Below are 22153 nucleotides of genomic sequence, written 5' to 3'. Positions count from 1 at the left end.
CTTGGTCCTGGCCTATGAGACTGAATATAATCGGGCCCTATCTTAAGGGATCCCGTTCTACCCTGCTGGGCCCCTGTGCTCTGTCTCCACATGGCTTCTTTCTGTTCTTTGTTCCTTGCTCACTCACTGGTCCCAGTGCTTGGCAAGCTTTTTTCTGCATCTTTGAATGGCTGACTCCTTTTCATTATTCATGACTACTCAAATGTTGCCTTATCCAAAAAGTCTTCTCTGACCTTCTTATCATCCCCACTCCCATCCTCAGTCCCTGTTTTACCTTCTTCATGGCTCTTATCATCTGAAATGATCTTGTTCATTTATTTATCTGTTGGTTACTTATATCTTCTCATTAAAAGTAAAGTTTGGGGGAAACTGGGTAAAGTTTATGGGACTATTATGTATTACATGTATTATTGCTTGATGTATAGTGTGGATCATATATTACTATGTGTTATGTATAAATGATAAGCATGTGAATCTGTAATTATCTCAAAATAAATGTTTTTGGTTTTGTTTTTATAAAGTAAGTTCTGTGAGAACTGGGATTTTGTCTCCTTGTCAGGAACTGTGTTCCCATCACTGGCATGCAGTTGGCACTAAAGAAATCTTATTAAATGTGACTTTTTTTAAAAAAGATTTTATTTATTTATTTATTTATTTATTTATTTATTTATTTATTTGAGAGAGAGAGAGCGCACAAGAAGAGGGAGAGGGGCAGAGGGAGAGGGAGAAGCAGGCTCCCCGCTGAGCAGGGCGCCTGATGTGGGGGCTTGATCCCAGGACCCGGAGAGCATGCCCAAGCAGAAGGCTGACCCTTAACCGACTGAGCCACCCAGGAGCCCCACATGTGTAACTTACAAAACGATATATTTGGTCATGTCTAAAAGAGAATGGGGCAGGGAGTATGATCAACAGCAGGGGACCCTGAGCCCAGGAAATCCGGCTCTCCAGAACCCTTTCCACCGCCCCATTATACCTCTCCATTAATGGAGTATTGACTCCATGACTGCAGTCCTGGTTAGCACTGTCTTAGGACACGCTCAGTCATAGATCGTCTTTGTTGCCTATTATGATTACAACAGTGCAGGGCAGACAGGACCATCACCTTACAAATGCGTTCTGGTTCGCATAAAGCACCACCAGACCCACACTCTCTCGAACATGCAAGAATGGGTAAGGAGGCTGCCTGCGAGAGCCCGGAAGGCTCACAGCGGGCCCAGGTCCTCCGCTCCGCAGTTGAGGTTTCAGGTTTCAATCCTCCCAGGAGCCCGGGCTGTCGCAGCGCGCACCGTGCGGCAGCCGCGTCCGCCGGCACGTCTCCACGCGAAAGCCAATTCCAGGCGCTGCCACGCACTCGTCTGCCCTAGACGGAGGTTGGGCGCCGCGGCTGAGCCTGCTGCTAGGTTGCTCTAGCTGGGCGCGCGGGGAGGCGGCGAGCACAGCTGGGCCGGGACTTCCTTCCTCCCTCTACCGCAGGACAACAAAACAACCCGGCAGCAGGCGCTGAGCCCTTGGCAGCTGTCTGGGCGAGAGGCGCAGCGATGGGCTCTGTGCTGAGCAGCGATAGCGGCAAATCCGCCCCCGCCTCGACCGCCCCGCGGGCCCTGGAGCGCAAGGGGGACCCCGAGCTGCCCGTCACGTCCTTCGACTGTTCCGTGTGCCTCGAGGTGTTGCACCAGCCCGTCCGGACCCGCTGTGGCCACGTGTAAGTGCCAGGGAAGCTCGGCTTGCGCGCCCACTTCTGGGGAGGGCGAGGTTGGGGGAGCCGAGGGCAGGGGGGATTTCAGAAGCCAGCGCCTGAATGGAGCTGTTGCAGGGAGACACCCGGACCCGTCGAGTCCAGGCCACGGGGAAAATGACCGGTCGGAAGGTGACACAGGATTTCAGGAGGTGAAAACAGCAACAAGCGGGCCCTGCAGCACCTCCCGCCCCTCCGCCCCCCCCATGCCCGTCGTCACTTGCTCCCGAAGCCCAGGTGTAGAGCCCAGGGATGGGGTTCCCAGGCGCGGGACCCGCCAGGAGCCAGGACTCCCCAGCGCGGGGGTGGTGCTCTTGGCTGGACAGCCAGCACCCGCTTGGGCACAAGGCAGTGGGCTCCTGCAGAGCAGTTATCCCGCTGAGCTCTGTTAATCCGAAGGTGCTTCCCTCCCCCACCCCTCCCCCCGCACCCCAGGTCGGTTTTGTTTTGCCGGCGCTCTGCACGTGTTCCAGAACGCCCACTGAGGCTAGCCCCTTGAGCAAACAAAGATCTGTGCAAACTGGCCTTCCACCCCCACCTCCCTTTCCTAATACAAACACTCAGGCCCCTCAAAGATCAACGCAAATTGGAACGTCCAAGTGACTCTGTGGTCGTAGGAGTTTAAGTACCCGCCAGGTTGGGGCTGGGAATTGAACGTTAGCACCGAGCCCTTGAGTGTAGCCCTTTAAAATCCCACCACGAAGTGACAGGAGGTTGTAGACTACCTGTCTTACGCAGCGCTTCCCTGAATCGATGGAAAGTATAGATAAAAATGAGTAGTTTCTTAAAAGAGTTTAAAAACAAAATCCCTATATAAAATTGGCACGTCCTTAATTTGTGCTTGAGTAACTAGTAATGGGAGTTGGATCTGTGGATTCGTGTTCTCTGTTTACGTAGTTTTCTTTCCGCGACTGCATGGGTGTGCGACCGAGTGTGTGCGTGTTGGGGTGGGCGGAGGGGGGGAGTTGCATAGAGCGGAAGCCCACTTAATGTCTTCTTTGGCTGACCGTTTAACTATAGTTTGATGAAGCACCAGGACAATACCGCAATGGCTAGTAAGTGCTTTTGGTTTACCAGGGAAAAAAGACCGTATTATAAATGCAAGGGCACAAAATGGTTTTCAGAGGACTTAGGTGGTCCTTGACTCCTAGAGACTAGTAACCGAGAAGCACCACTCAAAAGCAGGGTATGATCCAGGAAGAAAAATGCAGCCCACACAAGTGTTTAAATAGAGAGTGCCCTGGGCATTATTTTGTGGCTGTATTTCCAAGGACTGTTGTTTCAGCTTTGTACTTTAAACTCCAGCCTAACTGACCTCCTGACTGATTACTGATGTTGTTTCCCAGCTGTCCAGATGTAGCTCATTGACATAAATCCCAAGGCCAAGATGGAAGAAGCCAAATACATATTGATTAGTTCAGTGCGGTAATAACCTCCTGATAACTATGGGTAAATTTAGTCTGTATGAGCATTAAAACTTTAAAGTTGCACCAAAGGTGCACAGTGGCCATCAAGTCTTGAAGGTTCCTTTTGTAGAACTGAATTGGGTGACTTTGATATTGGAGATTGTTACCTGATTGGGGATTGTTTTCCCTGGTTTGGATGTTGAAGGCTATAACTTACTGTTTGCGGTGTTTTTGCCTCTGCTAAAGGATAATATAAATGTGTAAAAAGTTAAATCTTTTGTTTAATCTTTTTCTTTGTTAGAGTTTGAATAGGAAATGAGCAACTGGAAAAATAGTCATGAAGTAGCACAACTAGGGCTGGACGAATGGCCTTTCCTCACTTTACTGTTCTTTGTTTTGACAAATCTGTGTCCATTGTTCTGGCTGTGGGCAGAATTTCCATATTCCTCCTTTTGGCAAATTTACTTGGGCCCCTTCCACTTTATAAAATGTTAACTGGAGTTCCTTCTGCACTGGAGATGGTGAGTGCTGTTAACACCATTTATACTTCCTAAATGAATTGTTCTCTTCCATTGACCTTAAATTGGAAAAATGAAGAAATGCAAATGAAGTCTCTCTATGTTATCCCATACTGAAGCTAATTTCCAGACTTGTTGAACTCATTTGTTGATGCTGATTTCTGTTTATAAACCTATTTTGAGTCAAGCAAGTTATTAATAATGGCAAAAATACATTGAATGAATATGTATGTAGCACTCTATAAATTATAGAAACAGTGGGCTTGAGAGAGCAGGATTTGAAATTCAGCCCTGCCACCGACCCGCTGTGTGACCACCACGTTGCTTAATCTCTTTGATTGTTTCTTCATTTGTAAAATAGGGTGAAAAATGGAATTTTTGTGAGTATTTAAAAAATGTAAAAGTAGCCCATCATAAAGCCCCAACACATAATTTCTATTTCCTTTAAAGTCATTCCACAAACGAAAAACCCAGGAATGGGTATTATTTCTTATCTATATTTCTTTTGGAATAAAACTGGGCCACAAAAGATAGATCTATGACATTTCTAGCCTTCCTTTTAGCTTGGTTCTTTTTCCTTTGGTGGCCTTTAATTAAGTTCTATTTTAATGTGCTGTCATTTCAAATTGACTTTATTCATATTTCTGTATCAGTTGTTAAAACAGATTTTGGGGAAAAGGCTTCCTACCTCTGCCTTATCTTCGGTTATCAGTAGGTGGGGGGGAGGGAGTAGGTAAGTTGACACCGTATAAATGAAACTGAAAGGGAATCTGATTTACATTTAAAATAAGTATTTATAAAGAAATGTGTTGACCAGTTGGGTATGATAAATAAAGGGGGAGAAAGGAGTGTAAGGCAACTCCCTAACAGGTGACAGAGATAAAGGGGGGCAGAGTTCAGCCCCGGAGGTAATGAACTCGTGATGGGGCTTGTCAAGTGTATAGTAGTCTGATAGGGAGATACCCAAATGGAAATATCCCGAAGGTACTGTGACAATGGATTTGGGGAAAGGTCAGAGCTGGAGCTAAGGGAGTTATCTAAAAGCATCAAGAGGTTGAGAATGGATTTAACAAAGCTAATAGGTACAGACTGGAGCATACTTGAAGGTACGAAAAGCCACATCTTCATTGAACTGAGTTGGATTAAATTGCTCTAAGTCACAGAATTTGCCTAATTTTTAAAATGAAACTGTTGAGGATCATTTTGAAGGGCTTTCAGGTAAGCGGATTAAAACTTGCCATTTGTGGTCAAGTTACAACCTGCATCAAATTTGTGGTTCTTTAAGTAGAGTCTGAGAGTTTCCTGAAGAGTTTTCAACTGACCCAGAAATATACATCAGTGCTTTCATTCTTTTTTTTTAAATATAGTATACTTTATTTTTTATTAAAAAAATTTTATCAAGGTATAATTGACCTATAATATATTAGTTTCAGGTGTTCAACATAATGATTCTATCTGTATATATTGGAAAATGAACACCACAGAAAGTCTAGTTAACATCTGTCAACATACATAATTACACATTTTTTTCTTGTGTTGAGAACTTTTTAAGATCTATTGTCTTAGCAACCTTCAAAATATACAGCCCAGGATTATTAACTATAGCCACCATGCTGTGCATTAGAGCCCCATGACTGATTGATTTATAAGTGGAAACTTGTACCTTTAGACTCCCTTTCACCCATTTTGCTGCCCCTTCCGTTCTTACAGAAAGTGTGCAATCCCAAAGACTTCTTTTTTCTACATAAGATTAAAGCCATTTGTCTTATTTATTATTACAGATATTTATTACCTACTTGTATATTATCTGTTAGGGCGGGTTCTCTCGAGAAACAACCAATAGTGTGTGTGTGTGTGTGTGTGTGTGTGTGCGCGCGCATGTGTGAGAAAGACTGATTTTAAGGAATTGCTTTACATTATTGAGGATAATAATCTCTTTACTTAAAGTCAGCCGATTATAGATGTTAACCACATCTACAAAATACCAGCACAGCAACACCTAGATAAGTGTTTGATTAAATAACTGAGTACCATAACCTTCCCGAGTTGACATAGAAGACTAACCATCACATCTACCAGCCGAGTTTTTTTTTTTAATTTTTTATTGTTATGTTAATCACCATATATTACATCATTAGTTTTTGGTGCAGTGTTCCATGATTCATTGTTTGTTCATAACACCCAGTGCTCCATGCAGAACGTGCCCTCCTCAATACCCATCACCAGGCTAACCCATCCCCCTACCCCCCTCCCCTCTAGAACCCTCAGTTTGTTTTTCAGAGTCCATCATCTCTCATGGTTCGTCTCCCCCTCTGACATACTCCCCTTTACTTCCTCTCCTGTTATCTTCTTCTTTTTCTTTTTTCTTAAAATATGTTGCGTTATTTGTTTCAGAAGTACAGATCTGTGATTCAACAGTCTTGCACAATTGATAGCGCTCACCATAGCACATAGCCTCCCCAATGTCTATCACCCAGCCACCCCATCCCTCCCACCCCCCACCACTCCAGTAACACTCAGTTTGTTTCCTGAGATTAAGAATTCCTCATATCAGTGAGGTCATGTGATACATGTCTTTCTCTGATTGACTTATTTCACTCAGCATAACACCCTCCAGTTCCATCCACGTCGTTGCAAATGGCAAGATCTCATTCCTTTTGATTCTACCAGCCGAGTTTTTAAGGGTTATAAAAATCTGGTTATCAAAAACAAAAATTAGATCAATATTAGGCTTTCTTGTAGGCCCTTTAGGATTATACTAAGAAGTCTGGCTGTTAGGCAACTATGCATTCACCTACCGGTTGCTTAAGCAGACAGTAGGAATCCGCACAATGTTCTTTAAAATAAAATCATTTTTGGGGCACCTGGGTGGCTCAGTTGGTTGAACAACTGCCTTCGGCTCGGGTCATGATCCTGGAGTCCCGGGATCGAGTCCCGCATCGGTCCCCCTGCTCTGCGGGGAGTCTGCTTCTCCCTCTGACCCTCCTCCCTCATGCTCTCTATCTCTCCTCTCTCTCTCAAATAAATAAATAAAATCTTAAAAAAAATTTTTTTTAAATAAAATAAAATCATTGTTCATTCACTTCATCCTTATCGTTCTGGTTGGTTATAGGTTGTTTGGTTAGATCTGCTCTCGCATGGAGTGCTGTCATTTATCGATGCAGCAAATATGCCCTGTTCTGTGCCGAGCATGTAGACACATATGCTTATCATCCTGGAGTTTGCATTCTCATGTGGCAGGTGGCCGATAAGCAAGATTCGAGCATGGAGTGTGTCGCTTGTTATATAGTGACGGGTGTGAAGGATTAAAAAAAATAAGCAGGGAAATGGGATAGGAAGTATGTGGGGGAGTTGCAATTTAAAGATATTTAGAGCAGCGCTTCTCAAATTGTCGGCTGTAAAGAACCAGTGAGGTTTTGTTCGTTTTGTCGTGTTTTTAGCCCATCGCTGACCGATACTTTTATAAAATAAAAAATGTATTATGGAAAAAATGAAATTTAAAAATACCAAAGATATAGAAAATACAAGCCCTCGTTTTTAAAATTATTAATTAATTCAACAGACATGAAGGTATTCTGGAAGTTTTTCTATACAAAAGAGTTGACTGCTGGATTTAGTAATGTGGAAGCTCTTTGGTGACCTTGCGAAGAGCAGTTTTAGTGGGATGGTGGGCGCCCCCACCTAACTGGAGTGGCTTCGTAAGTGATCACAGGAGCCAGGGACAGGGAGCATAGAAGGCCCTTTCACGGAGTTGAAGCAAAGTGAAGGAGAGAAATTGGGGCAATAGCTGGAAGGAGAGGAGCGATCAAGAGGGGGTTGTTGTTGTTGTTTTTTTTAAGATTTTATTTATTTATTGACAGCACAAGTAGGCAGAGAGGCAGGCAGAGGGAGAGGGAGAAGAAGCAGGCTCTCCGCTGAGCAGGGAGCCCAAGGCGGGGCTCGATCCCAGTACTCCGGGATCATGACCTGAGCCGAAGGCAGCCGCTTAACTCACTGAGCCACCCAGATGTCCAAGAGAGTTTTCTTTAAAAAATTTTCTTTTTCTTTTAAGGGAAGAAAAATGGAATATTCTGTATGATTACGGAAATGAGCCAATAGCGAGGGGGAAACTGATGCACAGAAGAGAGAATTTCAGGAGCAATGGCCTTGACTAGGAGAGAGGAGCTGGGACTTAAAGCGGGGCATTGGGGGCCAGGGGGAGGCTTGGCCTTAGCAGGAGAATGGACGGCTCATCCATTTCAAGGGATGTAAGGCATTAAATGGGCAAAGATGCAGGGAGTTGAATTGAAGAGGTGGAATATTGTGGAAATTCCCATCTGATTTTCAGTTATCATTGACATATTACTTGACCTGTGACTTAACTTTAAGACGAAACTTTGAAGTTTAAATATGAACATCCAGGCCCCTGATGCTAAAACCAATGTATATAGCATTCTTCCTCCTCCCAGTGTGCTTGGATAAGCGTCACTTAAAATGGGATGGTTAGGGGCGCCTGGGTGGTCATTAAGCGTCTGCCTTCGGCTCAGGTCATGATCCCAGGGTTCTGGGATCGAGCCCCGCATCGGGCTCCCTGCTCAGAGGGAGGCCTGCTTCTCCTTCTCACACTCCCCCTGCTTGTGTTCCCTCTCTCGCTGTGTCTCTCTGTCAAATAAAATCTTCAAAAAAAAAAAAAGGGATGGTTAGAGTCTTTTGTACCATCAAGGTCCAAAAAGTCTGGAGAGCCTTTATTCTAGGAAAGGAATGCTACTTTTTACATTGCTACTCCTTCAAGGTCTGGCGCTTTAAGAGTAGGTGTTCAATATTCATTGAATTAATGGATGATTCTAAAATACCATGCAGTTGGAATACCTGAGTGAATGCCTCTCAAGCCGGGACGGCCACTGCATAGTGCCAGCCAATGGATGCTATGTGGTTGAGTAATAGATAGGAGTCCCATGATAGTTTCCGAACTCCTTTCTTTTTATGGGGTTACTCATCTGTCCCTGGATTCCTGAGAATTTCAGAAGGATGTAATTAAAGCTGGCCTGAAATTTGCCTCCTCTGGTGGTTGGACTGCTCTGTGTTTACTTAGTAACATTAGTATTGTCTCAGGCAAATTAAATAGTAGTGATCTATTAAATTATGTATTCTCTAACAAACAGAACCTAAATAATGTAGCAGATGGAGTTTTATGCCCAGATTTTCCTTAGAACTTGGCTACCAGCCCCATGGGCCGGTAGCATTACAGAATCTTGGACCCCATCTCCCACCTACTAAATCAGAATCTGCATTTTAGGGCGCCTGGGTGGCTCAGCCGTTAAGCGTCTGCCTTCGGCTTAGGTCATGATCCCAGGGTCCTGGGATCGAGTCGCATATCGGGCTCCCTGCTCCGCAGGAAGCCTGCTTCTCCCTCTTCCATTCCCCCTGCTTGTGTTCCTGCTCTCATGCTCTCTCTCTCTGTCAAATAAATAAATAAAATAAAAATCTTTAAAAAAAAAGGCTGTTTAAAAAAAAGAATCTGCATTTTAATAGGATGTTCAGGTGATTTATATTCGCTTTAAAGTCTGAAGCACAGCTCTAGCAAACCCTGTTTCACTGACAGTAAAATACAGCAAGTTGAGGACCGCGTTTGGAGGTTCTAGAGAGGCACCCCGCTAAGATTTTAAGTTAAAGGAAATAAAATTGTCTTGAGGAGGTTAAATTTTAAATCAACACATAATGCGGTGTAGAGATATGCAGAGTCAGGTTTTGGAGGCTGAATGATTCCCAGGATGAACTTTGAGTGGAACCTACAGGGGCAGTGGGCGGCTGGAGGGTTTGCTGAATAGCTGCACTCAGGCCTGCCCAGGCCGATCCGTGTGTGTGTGTGTGTGTGTGTGTGTGTGTGTGTTGCCTTACATTGGTGTGTGTGTGTGTGTGTGTTGCCTTACATTGGTGTGTGTGTGTGTGTGTGTGTGTTGCCTTACATTGGTGTGTGTGTGTGTGTGTGTGTGTTGCCTTACATTGGTGTGTGTGTGTGTGTGTGTGTGTGTGTGTTGCCTTACATTGGAATTTACTCTTATCACTTGGAATAACAATAACAACTTCCCTTATTCTGTTTACATTTTCAAGCTCACCAACACCCTCATTCAGCTTCGTATCGGCCTCCCCACAGTGAGGCAGCCTAGTGTTGAGAACATATATAAAATGTTAGATCGGCCTCATGTTGCCAGTGGCTCTTGCAGAGTCCTATTTGGGGACCATGTCTGAGTACTTACTTTGTCTGTCTAGCCCAGGACCCCATGGAATCCCTAATGCATCCCTTCTCTCCTTAAATTTATGATACTCAGGGTTCAGTTTTAGCTCTTAAGATTGACTACCAAATTTTACCCAGTGTCTTCAGCAAGCCTTTCCTCATTCTTCTACAGTGCTTTGCTGACCTCTTCATTATGTAAAGGGCTTTTATTGATAGTCACTTAATTTAGGGAAACGGGTTAATAAAGTTATCAAAGGGAGCGGGGTATTGAAGTTTCCGTCTGGTTTCAAAGTTCTTAGAGTCATTATCCAGTTCCTAATTCATGTCTTCAGGAGCTGCAAACTGCAAGTGATGTAAATGAACGTGGAGGGTGAGTCCTCCACAGGATGAGATTGGCGGTGCCAGCCCACGTGACCACATGGGACTTGAGTCCGGAGTTGGAGGAGACTAGCTTTTAAAAGAAGCCAGAAATTTGGGTTTAGTTGTAAAATCTGATTTTTTTTTTTTATTTTTTTAGGTGGAGATGGGGAGAGAGAATCTTAGGGAGGTGCCATGCTCAGCATGGAGCCTGACTGAGCCACCCGGGCACCCTGCAAAATCTGATGTTAAAGCAATGGCAACTCACTCAGACTTTTTGAAAACATTGAACTGGTCTTAAAAAATGTAATTGACTTCTATCCTCAGCTTCTGTCTTTCACCTAATTTCTCCTCATTGTGATTGTGTCTTTTATGATTCATCATTCTCAACTACCTTATGAAGGTGGAGAGGGGGCAGACAAATAGGAATCCCTTATCTCCTTAAGTTTGTGTTCGTTTCTATCCCTTGGGCTCTTTCAGAAGGACCTAACACTCTTCCTTATTAATGCAATGTTGGGCCCTGCCAAGAAAATTCTCCTTTGATCCGTTCCTCATAACTGATTGCGTTATTTCAATTTACTGAGTAACTGCTGTGTGCCTGGGGTAGTGTAGGAGGTAGGCCTCCAAGATTCTGAATGGTTCTGAGCAGTATGTATTTCTGTGACCTGCTTCATGCAGTGTTGTTGTTTCTGGCCTGTTGTCACGGGGGCATTTTTGTTTTGTTGTGTTGTTTTTTAGCTTTATTGAGGTGATACAGTACAATTCACACGAAATGTTTGACACATTTTGGTAATTATATAACTACCTCCACAGACGAGATCTAGAACAGTCAATTCCATTGCCCTAAAAAGTTCCTTCAAGTCCTTTGTAGACGATCCCCTCCCCAAACCCCTGGCTCCAACAACCCCATCTGCTTTCTGTCACTAAGTTTTGGAATCATACAATAAGTAGTCTCTTGTGTTTGACTTCTCTCACTTAGGATAATATATTTGTTGTCATTTCGTATGTTGTAAGTCTCTTTGCCTCACTTCCAAAATAAATCTTAAATCTGTCCACTTACACTGCCTCCTGTTACTTTGTTGGTCTAGGGCCATCATCCTCTCTTGAACTGGCTCTTAGAATGGCTTAAACCTGAGCTCCTCACTGCTTTGGCTCTCGTACTTCTGTAAATCTGTTCTTTACACAAGAACCAGAGTGATCTATGTAATCTAAATCAAATTGTGTCACCCTCCTATTTAAAACCCTCTAGCGCCTTCCCATCACCCTTAGTTATGGCTTTATGCTCTGTCTCCTGCCCACTTTATGCCCCCTCCTACGTCTCCGCGTACTCTTCCTGGGGCCCCCTGCCTCTCAAGCATGCTGGCTTTCTATACCTCAGCAGGATGGCCCCTATCTTTTGTACCCTTTTTTTTTCAGTTTGGAAAACCATTCCCAGATCTTCTTTAGAGGGGTGCCTTCAAATATCATCTCAGGCACCACCCATCTCAATGCTCCCCTTGCCCCATTCACTCTATTTTCATTGTCAATTGTTTTCTTCTTCTCAAAGCATTTATCATTTTTTTAAAAGATTTTATTTATTTATTCGACAGAGAGAGAGACAGTGAGAGAGGGAACACAAGCAGGGGGAGTGGGAGAGGGAGAAGCAGGCTTCCTGCGGAGCAGGGAGCCCGATGCGGGGCTCGATCCCAGGACCCTGGGATCATGACCTGAGCTGAAGGCAGACGCTTAACGGCTGAGCCACCCAAGGTGCCCCAGCATTTAGCATTTGTCAGTCTATTTGTTTACCTGCTTATTACCTCCCTCCCCATTCTAGAACTCTGAGAGCAGGGACCTTAGGCACTGCCACAATTTCAATCCTGGCATGAGTAGCTGGCAAAAGTAAGCTATGGCTAAAAATTTCGCCAGTGTATGAATGCTTACATGGGTGGGTCTAGGGAGGTTTGTGCAGTTTTATACATTCTCTTATAGTCTTCTCTATAACCATGGATTAACTATTGTTGCTAGAAGCTACGCATATCCAGTTTTAAATGGTTTGTATTGTCTCTCTTCAGCCTTTTGTTATATTCTAGATTGTTCTGTGCTCTTTACGTTTGTTTAAATAATCATAAATGCCGTGCAATGTTTTCCTCACACTGAATTTGGATGCCCTTAAAATATATATATATATTTTTTTAAAGATTTTATTTATTTATTCATGAGAGACAGAGAGAGAGAGAGAGAGAGAGAGAGTGGCAGAGGGAGAAGCAGGCTCCCCGCTGAGCAGGGAGCCCGATGCGGGACTCGATCCCAGGACCCTGGGATCATGACCTGAGCCGAAGGCAGACGCTTAACCATCTGAGCCACCCAGGCGCCCAAAAAATATATATATATATATTTAAAGATTTTATTTATTTAGTTGACAGAGAGAGAGACAGCGAGAGAGGGAACACAAGCAGGGGGAGTGGGAGAGGGAGAGGCAGGTTCCCCGCCAAGCAGGGAGCCCGATGCGGGGTTCGATCCCAGGACCCCGGGATCATGACCCGAGCCGAAGGCAGACGCTTAATGACTGAGCCGCCCAGGTGCCCCAGAAAAACATTTTTAAAAAATATTTTTCCTCTACCATAGATCAGTTTTGCCTGTTCAAGAACTTCATGTAAGTGGAATTATACAGGCAGTGCTCTGTTGTGTCTGGCTTCTTTCACTCAGTATGTCTTTGAGGTTCCTCCATGTTGCTGTATATGTGAGTAATTTGTTATTTTTTGTTGCTGTGTGGTATGCCGTTGTAGGAATATGCCCCAGTTTGCTTTTTCATTTTCTTGTTGATGGACACCAGGGTTATTTCCAGTTTGGGGCTGTTATAAATACACTCCTTATTAATATTCTTGTACAAATAGATATATGTTTTCATTTCTCTTTATTTAATGAATACATGGGCTTGGTATTGCAGGACCAAAAGATGCCTATATATTTTGTTTTATAAAAAACCAGGGCCCCTGGGTGGCTCAGTCATTAAGCATCTGCCTTCAGCTTGCATGATCCCAGGGTCCTGGGATCAAGCCCCACATCGGGCTCCCGGCTCTGTGGGAAGCCTGCTTCTCCCTTTCCTACTCCCCCTGCTTGTGTTCCTGCTCTCACTGTCTCTGTCTCTGTCAAATAAATAAATAAAACCTTTAAAAAAAAATCTACCAGACCATTTATCCCAATGATTGTAACTTTTTTAAAGAATCATTTATTATGTAGGTAATATGGTCATAGGGTTCAAACTTGAAATTTGACAATGACAATACTCACCTCTTCTTTCTCGTTCCCATTTCTCCAAAACACTAGGTAAATATTCTTTTTTATTTTTATCACATACCCACCTCTTCTTTCTAGTTCCCATTTCTCCAAAAGGTAGGTAAAGTTTCTTTTTTCTAATCTTTTTAGATGTTTTTATACATCTATAAACCTATAAATAGCTCATACTATATAGATAGTTCTACACTTGGCTTTCTCTTCGTTTGTTTTATTTAAATTCAAGTTAGTTAACATATAGTGTATTATTAATTTTGGGGTAGAATTTAGTGATTCATCAGTTGCATATAATACCCAGTGCTCATCCCAACAATGCCCTCCTTAACGTCCATCACCCATACCCCATTCCCCACCCTCCTCCCCTCCAGCAACCCTGTTTGTTTCCTAGAGTTAAGAATCTCTCACGGTTTGTCTCCTTCTCTGTTTTTATCCTATTTTTTTTTCCTTCCCTTCCCCTATGTTCATCAGTTTTGTTTCTTAAATTCCACAAATGAGTGAAATAATATGGTATTTGTTTTTCTCTGACTGACTTATTTTGCTTAGCATAATACATTCTAGTTCCATCCACGTCGTTGCAAATGGCAAGATCTCATTCCTTTTGATGGCTGCATAATATTCCATGGTGTATATATACCAATCTTCTTTATCCATTCATCTGTCGATGGACATCTGGACTCTTTCCATGGTTTGGCTATTGTGGACATTGCTGCTATAAACATCGGGGTGCAGTATATCATTTCGAATCACTATTTTTGTATCTTTGGGTAAATACCTAGTAGTGCAATTGCTGGGTCATAGGGGAGCTCTATTTTTAACTTTTTGAGGAGCCTCCATACTGTTTTCCAGAGTGGCTGCACCAGCTTGCATTCCCAACTACACTTTGCTTTCTAAGAGGTTTTATTTTTGAGTTACCTTGTTTTTGTGCCTTGTTGTATGGCATATATATATATATCATACACACACACACACACACACACACACACACACACACACACACACACACACATTACCTAAACCTGAATAACCCTGTATGGATTCTAATTAGACAATTCATTTAATGTTTGATCACTTACATACTTTTTATGCTAATGTACTAGAGGAAGGATGTTAAATTCTCCAGTTCACAAGACTTGAATTTGATAATTGTACCTTTAAGGGGAGACTTTTAATCTCAGATTTTTTTTTAAAGATTTTATTTATTTATTTGAGAGAGAGAGAATGAGAGATAGAGAGCACGGGAGGGAAGAGGGTCAGAGGGAGAAGCAGACTCCCTGCTGAGCAGGGAGCCCGATGTGGGACTCGATCCCGGGACTCCAGGATCATGACCTGAGCTGAAGGCAGTCGCCTAACCAACTGAGCCACCCAGGTGCCTTCAGATATTTTTGAACTAAGCCGTTCTGCAATCTTATTTCTGCGCCCCGAAAAGCGAGACTTAAGCTGCAGTAGCATCCATTCCTCTCCTTATTGGTGACACTTTAAAAAATCATGGTTTTTATGTACTCATAACCAGCAAGTTCGGTCTGTCCCAAAACACCTTAGTCTTGATGTGTTTTCTCCATTTAATAATTACTTTTGTTAAAATGGGTACAGCTAATTGATCTATGTGATTTGCAACTAATATTCTCATAGAATGCAATAATGTCTGTCTAATGCTCATTTGAGAGTTTCATGCCACATGTAACATCATTGTGCAAACATAAGGGAGTTACAGTGAAGGACTTGATTTTTTTTTAAATGCCTTAAATGTGCTACTTTTCATGTATATCTACTAGGCATTTCCATTGTTATAGTTATCAGTTGTAAATGCAAAAGCACTACAAAATGACAGTAGAAATGTACTCTGTGCAAAGTTGGCTAGTTTATACAGGTACATCCATAGTTTTATAGTTTTGCTGCTTCTGTTTGTCACTGGGAGGAATGGAGGTGACTTAAAAAGGACTACAGATCTTTCTTGACTCACAGTGGGGTTATGTCCCAATAAATCCATCCTAAAAAGTAAGTCAAAACGCGTTTAGTACACCTAACCTGCCAAACATCATAGCTTAGTTAGTCTGCCTTAAATATGCTCAGAACACTTAACGTTAGCTCACAGTTAGGCAAAATCATCTAACACAAAGCCTATTTCGTAATAAAAGTGTTGAATATTTTGTGTCATTTATTGAATGCTGTACTGAAAGTGGACAACAGAATGGTTGTCTGGGTACAGAATGATTGTTAAGTGTATCAGTTGTTTATCTGCATCGCTGACTGGGAGCTGCCCAGCGCAGCAAGGAGAGGATTTCCTGCCTACCGGGAAAAGCTCAAAATTCAAAATTTGAAGTATATTTTCTCCTGAATGAGTATTGCTTTTACATCACTGTAAAGTCAAAAAATAATAAGTGGAACCATTGGGGTAATTGGGGACCTTACACGCATACTTTGAGCTCCTTCCAAAACCGTTTGAGGTGCAAAGTACTCCTGTCTTCAGGCTGTGTAAATTCGGCAAGTTGTTACATGTCTCTGAACCTCTGTTTGCCTCCAGTCAAGGGAGGAGAGAGCAGAGCAGCATGTTAGGATTACTCTGAGAGCTAAACAAGAGCATGTCGATCAGTGCCCACCACAGGGCTCAACACCAATATTCGTCTTCTGTTTGTATTGGTATAAAACTCGAGTAAGTTGTGAAGAAAGGGGAAGACTTTTGTTGACCGAGAGAGCAAAGTATCATCTGCTTGCTCCTAAATCATGTGAATGAATAATTCATGTCAGAACCCTAAATGTTGTATGAGGATTACAGCTTGACCATTTGGACCACTTGTAATAAATACCCTTCAAGACTACACTCTGAGAACCACTTCTTAGGGACTCAAAGAAGTGCAAGGGCAGATTGGGTCTTGGAACTTGCAGGTAATCACTTGAAGCACAGAGAAGTGAAATACAGCATAGGACTCAGATCTTGTCTTCAACAGGGGATTGTGGGCACCTTGACTGAGGTCCCACCAGATTGTATCTCATATAAGAGGTGTAGTTCTTGCAGAGTGAAATCAGGGTGCTATTTGCAAGAGGAAGTGGACGCTGGACCGGCCTAAACATCAGGCAGATGCCTCAAGAACAATGCAGGTGTCAGCATCCTCTGTGTGTATAAGAATTTTGTAACAGATGTAGAAGAGAGTTCTTTGAAGCATCAGTCATGGCTAATATAATTGAGAGTTCAGTTTGGGAAATTTCAATGAACTCTATACCTATGATATGTGAACTTTTCTACATATATATATATTTAAATTTTTAAAAAAGATTTTATTTATTTATTTGAGACAGAGAGAGAAAGAGAGCAAGAGGTGGGAAGGGGCAGAGGGAGAGGGAGAAGCAGACTCCCTGCTGAGCATGGAGCTCAATGTGGGACTCGATCCCGGGACCCTGAGATCATGACCTAAGCCAAAGGCAGATGCTTAGCCGACTAAGCCACCCAGGTGCCCCAGTATATTTAAATTTTAAAAAGCTTAACTTTTGCCATAAATTAATACTCCCAAATAGATAGTATATGGTGAGTACTTTAAGAGCTATCCGGCCACGCTAATGTGTATAACTTATCTAAATGTCATTTTTACTTTTGTGTGTACTTAGTCTTCAACAGCTCCTATAAATAGGTCCAGATTTTCTGTGAATTCTATTGATTATGTTAAGATTTTATTATGATCATCTTTAAATAAGCCAGAGAATAAATTTCTTGACCTGGAGGACATTCCTAATGGTGCTCATTTTGATTAGATAATTTTCTATACCTGGGGTTGACATTAAAATTATTTTGTAAGGCTGATCACGTGCATGGTATTTTGCCTCCTGGATTTCTTGCTATTTTCTTATCTCACATACAAAATCACACAGAGCAAAGACCTATTCCCCCCCCACCCCACATTTGGGGTAAAATAGGATTAGAGAAAAGAAAGAACACATTAGCTGTCCTTTGGGTTATAGTTTTAATTCAGCTTATAGGAATACTCTTTTCATCACTTTGTGCCCTCTGTTCAAATGCACGCAGTGAGTGTAGTGAGAACGTGTGACTCCAAAGCAGTCTTACTGGGAAGGTAAGAAGCTCTCTGCCAAGTAGAGGATGCAAATGCACTTTCAATTCGGCAGTACAGCCAGCTCCTAGTGTACAAGGTGTCATTAAAATACACTTTACACAGAGGGACACACAGTGCTGGCTCCCTTATACCTTAAAGGAAAATAACGTATTCTTGGTTTGGTTGGGGCAGATTCTGCCGTTCCTGTATCGCCACCAGTCTGAAGAACAATAAATGGACCTGTCCTTATTGCCGGGCCTATCTTCCTTCAGAAGGAGTTCCAGCCACCGATGTAGCCAAAAGAATGAAATCCGAGTACCAGAACTGCACCGAGTGTGACACCCCGGTATGTGGCCCTCTCTCTGTGCTCACGGTTACTGGCTTAGCCGGCCGAGAAAGTTGTCACGCGGCCAATCATTTCACCTGTGCCTCTGACTTCATCCTGCCCGGTCTTTCTGAAGTTTAATGTCCCCGCCTCTCCCCTGCCTTTTCACCAATTTCCTCTGTGTATGCTGTTGTGAACTTGGCACCCGACTCCTGCTGTCTCATTTTTCAAACAAATGCTTTCACCGACCACCTCCCTCGCGTCCCTTCCCATCACTCCCGTGACCATGCCCCCCCATTATGTGGCCTCCATTCCCGCTACTCTTGCAGCCCACCCATGAATAATAGCTTTATTATTAAATCCAGTGGCATAATTCCTCCTGTATTCTGGACTTCGCAGTATTTCTGTCAGGTGACCCTGTCCCCCTTGTGGCAGGTTTCCTCCTTTGATGCTGTACTAGGCTGGTTAGATCATGTGAAGTCTTGCCGGCCATGGAAAAGAGTCTAGATTTTATCCTAAACGCAATAGGGAGTTATGGAAAGAGTGTACTCTTTTGATCAGGTTTATATATCTATTCTTTTTAATTTTTTATTGTTATGTTAATCACCATATATTACATCATTTGTTATATATCTATTTTTAAAGATTTTATTTATTTATTTGCGAGAGCGCACCAGCTGGGGGGGGAGGGGCTGAGGGAGAGGGAGAAGCAGACTTCCTTGCTGAGCAGGGAGCACGATACGGGGCTCGATCCCAGGGTCCTGGGATCATGACCTGATCCAAAGGCAGATGCTTAACCATCTAAGCCACCCAGGCGCCCCAGATCGGGTTTATATTTTTAAGATAACTGCTCTCTCGTGTGAGTGGAGAATGGCTTGGAGGGGGCTAGAGCAGGGTTGGTGGAGCCAATTCAGTGGCTATTGCGATGGGTCAGGTAAGGAAGCTGGATTAGGGTGACAGCGTTAGACAGGGAATAAGAGGTTGTTTCAAGGGCGCCTGGGTGGCTCAGTTGGTTAAGCGACTGCCTTCGGCTCAGGTCATGACCCTGGAGTCGTGGGATTGAGTCCCACATCGGGCTCCCTGCTCGGCAGGGAGTCTGCTTCTCCCTCTGACCTTCTTCCCTCTCATGCTCTCTATCTCTCATTCTCTCTCTCAAATAAATAAATAAAAAATCTTAAAAAAAACATTAAAAGAAAAAAGAGGTTGTTTCAAGGGGCACTTACGAGAGCGAATTGAAGGAAATTGGTAACAGACTGGATGTGGAGCTGAATGAGAGTATAAAGTGTCAAAAATACCTCCTGGGTTTCTGACGTGTGTAGGTGCAGGCGAAGGTGCTGATACGGGGAGCGGATTTGGAGAAGAATCCACAAAGTTTTAAGTATGTTAACGTTTGGGCGCCTGGGTGGCTCAGATGGTTAAGCGTCTGCCTTCGGCTCAGGTCATGATCCCAGGGTCCTGGGATCGAGTCCCGCATCGGGCTCCCTGCTCAATGGGGAGCCTGCTTCTCCCTCTGCCTCTCTCTCTCCTCTCTCTCTCTGTCTCTCATGAATAAATAAATAAAATCTTAAGAAAATAAATAAATAAATATGTTAACATTTGAACTGCTAAGGGGAAGATACTATTATACAGAGTCCAGAGTAATCAAAGGAGAGATTATGTGTTAAGGGTCTGAATTTTTTTAGAGAACCTTTCTTGATTGTTAATCTACATTACAGCCTGTTATGCTTTCTGAGTACCCTGTGCTTTGTACCCTCTTTGTACTATTTATCACCGTTTGGAATTACGCTTTTGTGATTTTTTTTAAAGATTTTATTTATTTGAGAGAGAGAATGAGAGAGAGAGCACATGAGAGAGGGGAAGGTCAGAGGGAGAAGCCGACTCCCTGATCAGCAGGGAGCCCTATGCGGGACCCGATCCCGGGACTCCAGGATCATGACCTGAGCCGAAGGCAGACGCTTAACCAACTGAGCCACCCAGGCGCCCTGCTTTTGTGATTTTTAAATGTATGTCAATTATCCCCACCACAGTTAAGTTCCGTCAGGTTAAGGACTATGTCTGTTTTATTGGCAACTGTGTGTGTACCCAGCACTTTGAAGTGACTGGCACATAGTTAGTGCTTAATATATTTTTTGAATATTTAAGACTCAAGAACCTAGTCATGGCTGTCTGACTACAAAATTTATGCATGGTCTTTGGAGTCAGACTTCCTGGGATTACATGTGAATTCTCTCACTCATTATTTGTGATGTGGGGACGTTATTATCTAAGTTTTTGTTCATGTTTTTGTAAAATGAGGAAAAAGATAGCATTCATGTCACAGAATGGTGAATAGTTGTAAGGGAAAATGATAAAATATATATGGCTTTTGGCACTGTCTGGAACATGGCAAATGCGCAGAATAATAGCTTTTTACATTCCTAATAATAGATTATTACTTATTTTTACTTTGATATTTTTTGTCATCATATAAAATTCAACATGCACAAAATCAAACTCACCCTAGTATTCTGTCATCCAGTTTTTTTTTTTTTTTATCCCACCTTTGGTGTCTGTCAGAAACGCGAACATTCTCTCAATTTTCCCGGCTAGAAATCCCCTTCCTTTTTTAACCCTGATCATTCACAGATATTTTGATTTTTCCTTTGAGGTATTTCTTATATCTGTCTCTTCCTTTTTATGTTATTCCTCTTGCCAGGACTATTGCCATATCCTCCAAGAATAAGGAGAGTCTTACTCTTCAGAGTCCCAGCCGGATCTCCATTCCACGAGGCCCGGCCTTAGTATCACAGTTTCATATCTACTTGTCCAGGTGTGGTTTTTGTCCCTCCTCTGTTAGATGATAAGCATCTTTAGAGCAAGCACAGTGGCTTATGTTTCTTCTGCCATCTCTCACAGTGTCTTACATAATTTTGTGTCTAGACACTCCATGAATTTATCAATTCATTTGTCAGTATACAGTTCCCAGATTTCTAATTTGTATCAAGAATGCTTATCTTTGGGGCGCCTGGGTGGCTCAGTTGTTAAGCGTCTGCCTCCGGTTCAGGTCATGATCCCAGGGTCCCGGGATCGAGCCCCACATCGGGCTCCCTGCTCAGCGGGGAGCCTGCTTCTCCCTCTCCCATGCCCCCCTGCTTGTGTTCCCTCTCTCACTGTGTCTCTCTCTCTCTGTCAAATAAATAAATAAAATGTTCAGAAAAAAGAAAAAGAATGCTTATCTTTGTTGTTCAAGGAATACAAAAAGGAAGAAAGAAACTTTTAAGAAAAGTAATAAAGCGATGTGAGAGAATTGATGTGCAAAGTTGCATATGAAAGCTTGGGAAAACAGTGTGTTTTAAGACAGCTACCTCGATGGGTCCTAGGTGGATATTGGTAAAACGGATTTGTTTTCACTTTTCCACTTGCTTTTATTTTTGTCCTTTGTTAAGCAGTCATAACAGTTTCCTTGACCGGGTAGATTTCATGTTTGAGGTTTAACTTCCGTAGCTTGAGCAAAACGAAGCAGCGTGGGTCGACCACCTTACCACAGCTATACAAAGCTTCCTTTAGCAAGATCTTATCAGAGTTTCTAATGAAATATTTAGTAGCATATGTGTTATTTAGCCACAGATCCCTCATGGTTAGGATCTCTGAATGTATATCCTGAGGAACAAGGGCTCTTTATTCTGCCTTGGTAAAAATGGACTGTTAAGAGCTCTCTTTTATGTTTGCTCTTAATGGGGCCATTAAGTATACTGTGTATTGTGGATTCATTTAATACTGCTGGATATATTATAAAACCATGGTATTTATATCTTTCCCTGAGGCACAGGATTTCCTTTTACTTACTATGGCCATCTTTAAAATTAAAATCCATCTATTGGTTCTTTTTATCTCTCTTGTTTTCCTTTCCCTCTGTCTCTTCTCACTTTTTTTTTTCCCCTCCATCTTGGTTGCTCTCTTTCCTCTCCTGTTTATCTTTCTCACTTCTTACCATCACCAGGTTAGGTAATGGTGTCCAAAAAAAGTAAATTTGAGTTAATATGTCTTTCCACTTTATTTGTTGTTGTTGTTGTTAAAGATTTTATTTCTTTATTTGAAGAGAGCACAAGCAGAGGGGAGGGGCAGAGGGAGAGGGAGAAGCAGGCTCCCCGCTGAGCAGGAAGCTGAACGCAGGACTCTATACCAGCACCCTGGGATCATGACCTGAGCTGAAGGCAGACGCCCAATGACTGAGCCACCCAGGCACCCTGTCTTTCCACTTTAAAAAAACATACGCTTTCTAGGGGCGCCTGGGTGGCTCAGTTGG

General features: G+C 42.9%; 1 protein-coding gene across 3 annotated transcripts in view; it reads left to right on the top strand.

The window, feature by feature from the left end:
* The first annotated feature begins 1469 nt into the window (after positions 1–1469).
* Positions 1470–22153, top strand: part of RNF125 (ring finger protein 125) — a 45057-nt gene continuing 24373 nt past the window's right edge. For 2 of the 3 annotated variants that reach the window (XR_003608297.2, XM_028098198.2), the window contains exons 1-2: positions 1470–1702; positions 17736–17889. Coding sequence is in view for 2 of the 3 variants with exons in the window: in XM_028098198.2 (XP_027953999.1) it covers positions 1539–1702; positions 17736–17889 (318 nt within the window). In the remaining variant the exon portion in view is untranslated. The remainder of the gene's footprint in view (positions 1703–17735; positions 17890–22153) is intronic. The other variant, XM_028098199.2, reaches the window with a different exon arrangement.

Source organism: Eumetopias jubatus, unplaced genomic scaffold (assembly GCF_037043125.1).
Source record: "Eumetopias jubatus isolate StellerSeaLion01/CBP00866 unplaced genomic scaffold, mEumJub1_p1.0 scaffold_16, whole genome shotgun sequence".
In the NCBI taxonomy this organism is placed as follows: Eukaryota; Metazoa; Chordata; class Mammalia; order Carnivora; family Otariidae; genus Eumetopias; species Eumetopias jubatus.
This window is presented reverse-complemented; position numbering and strand designations above follow the sequence as displayed.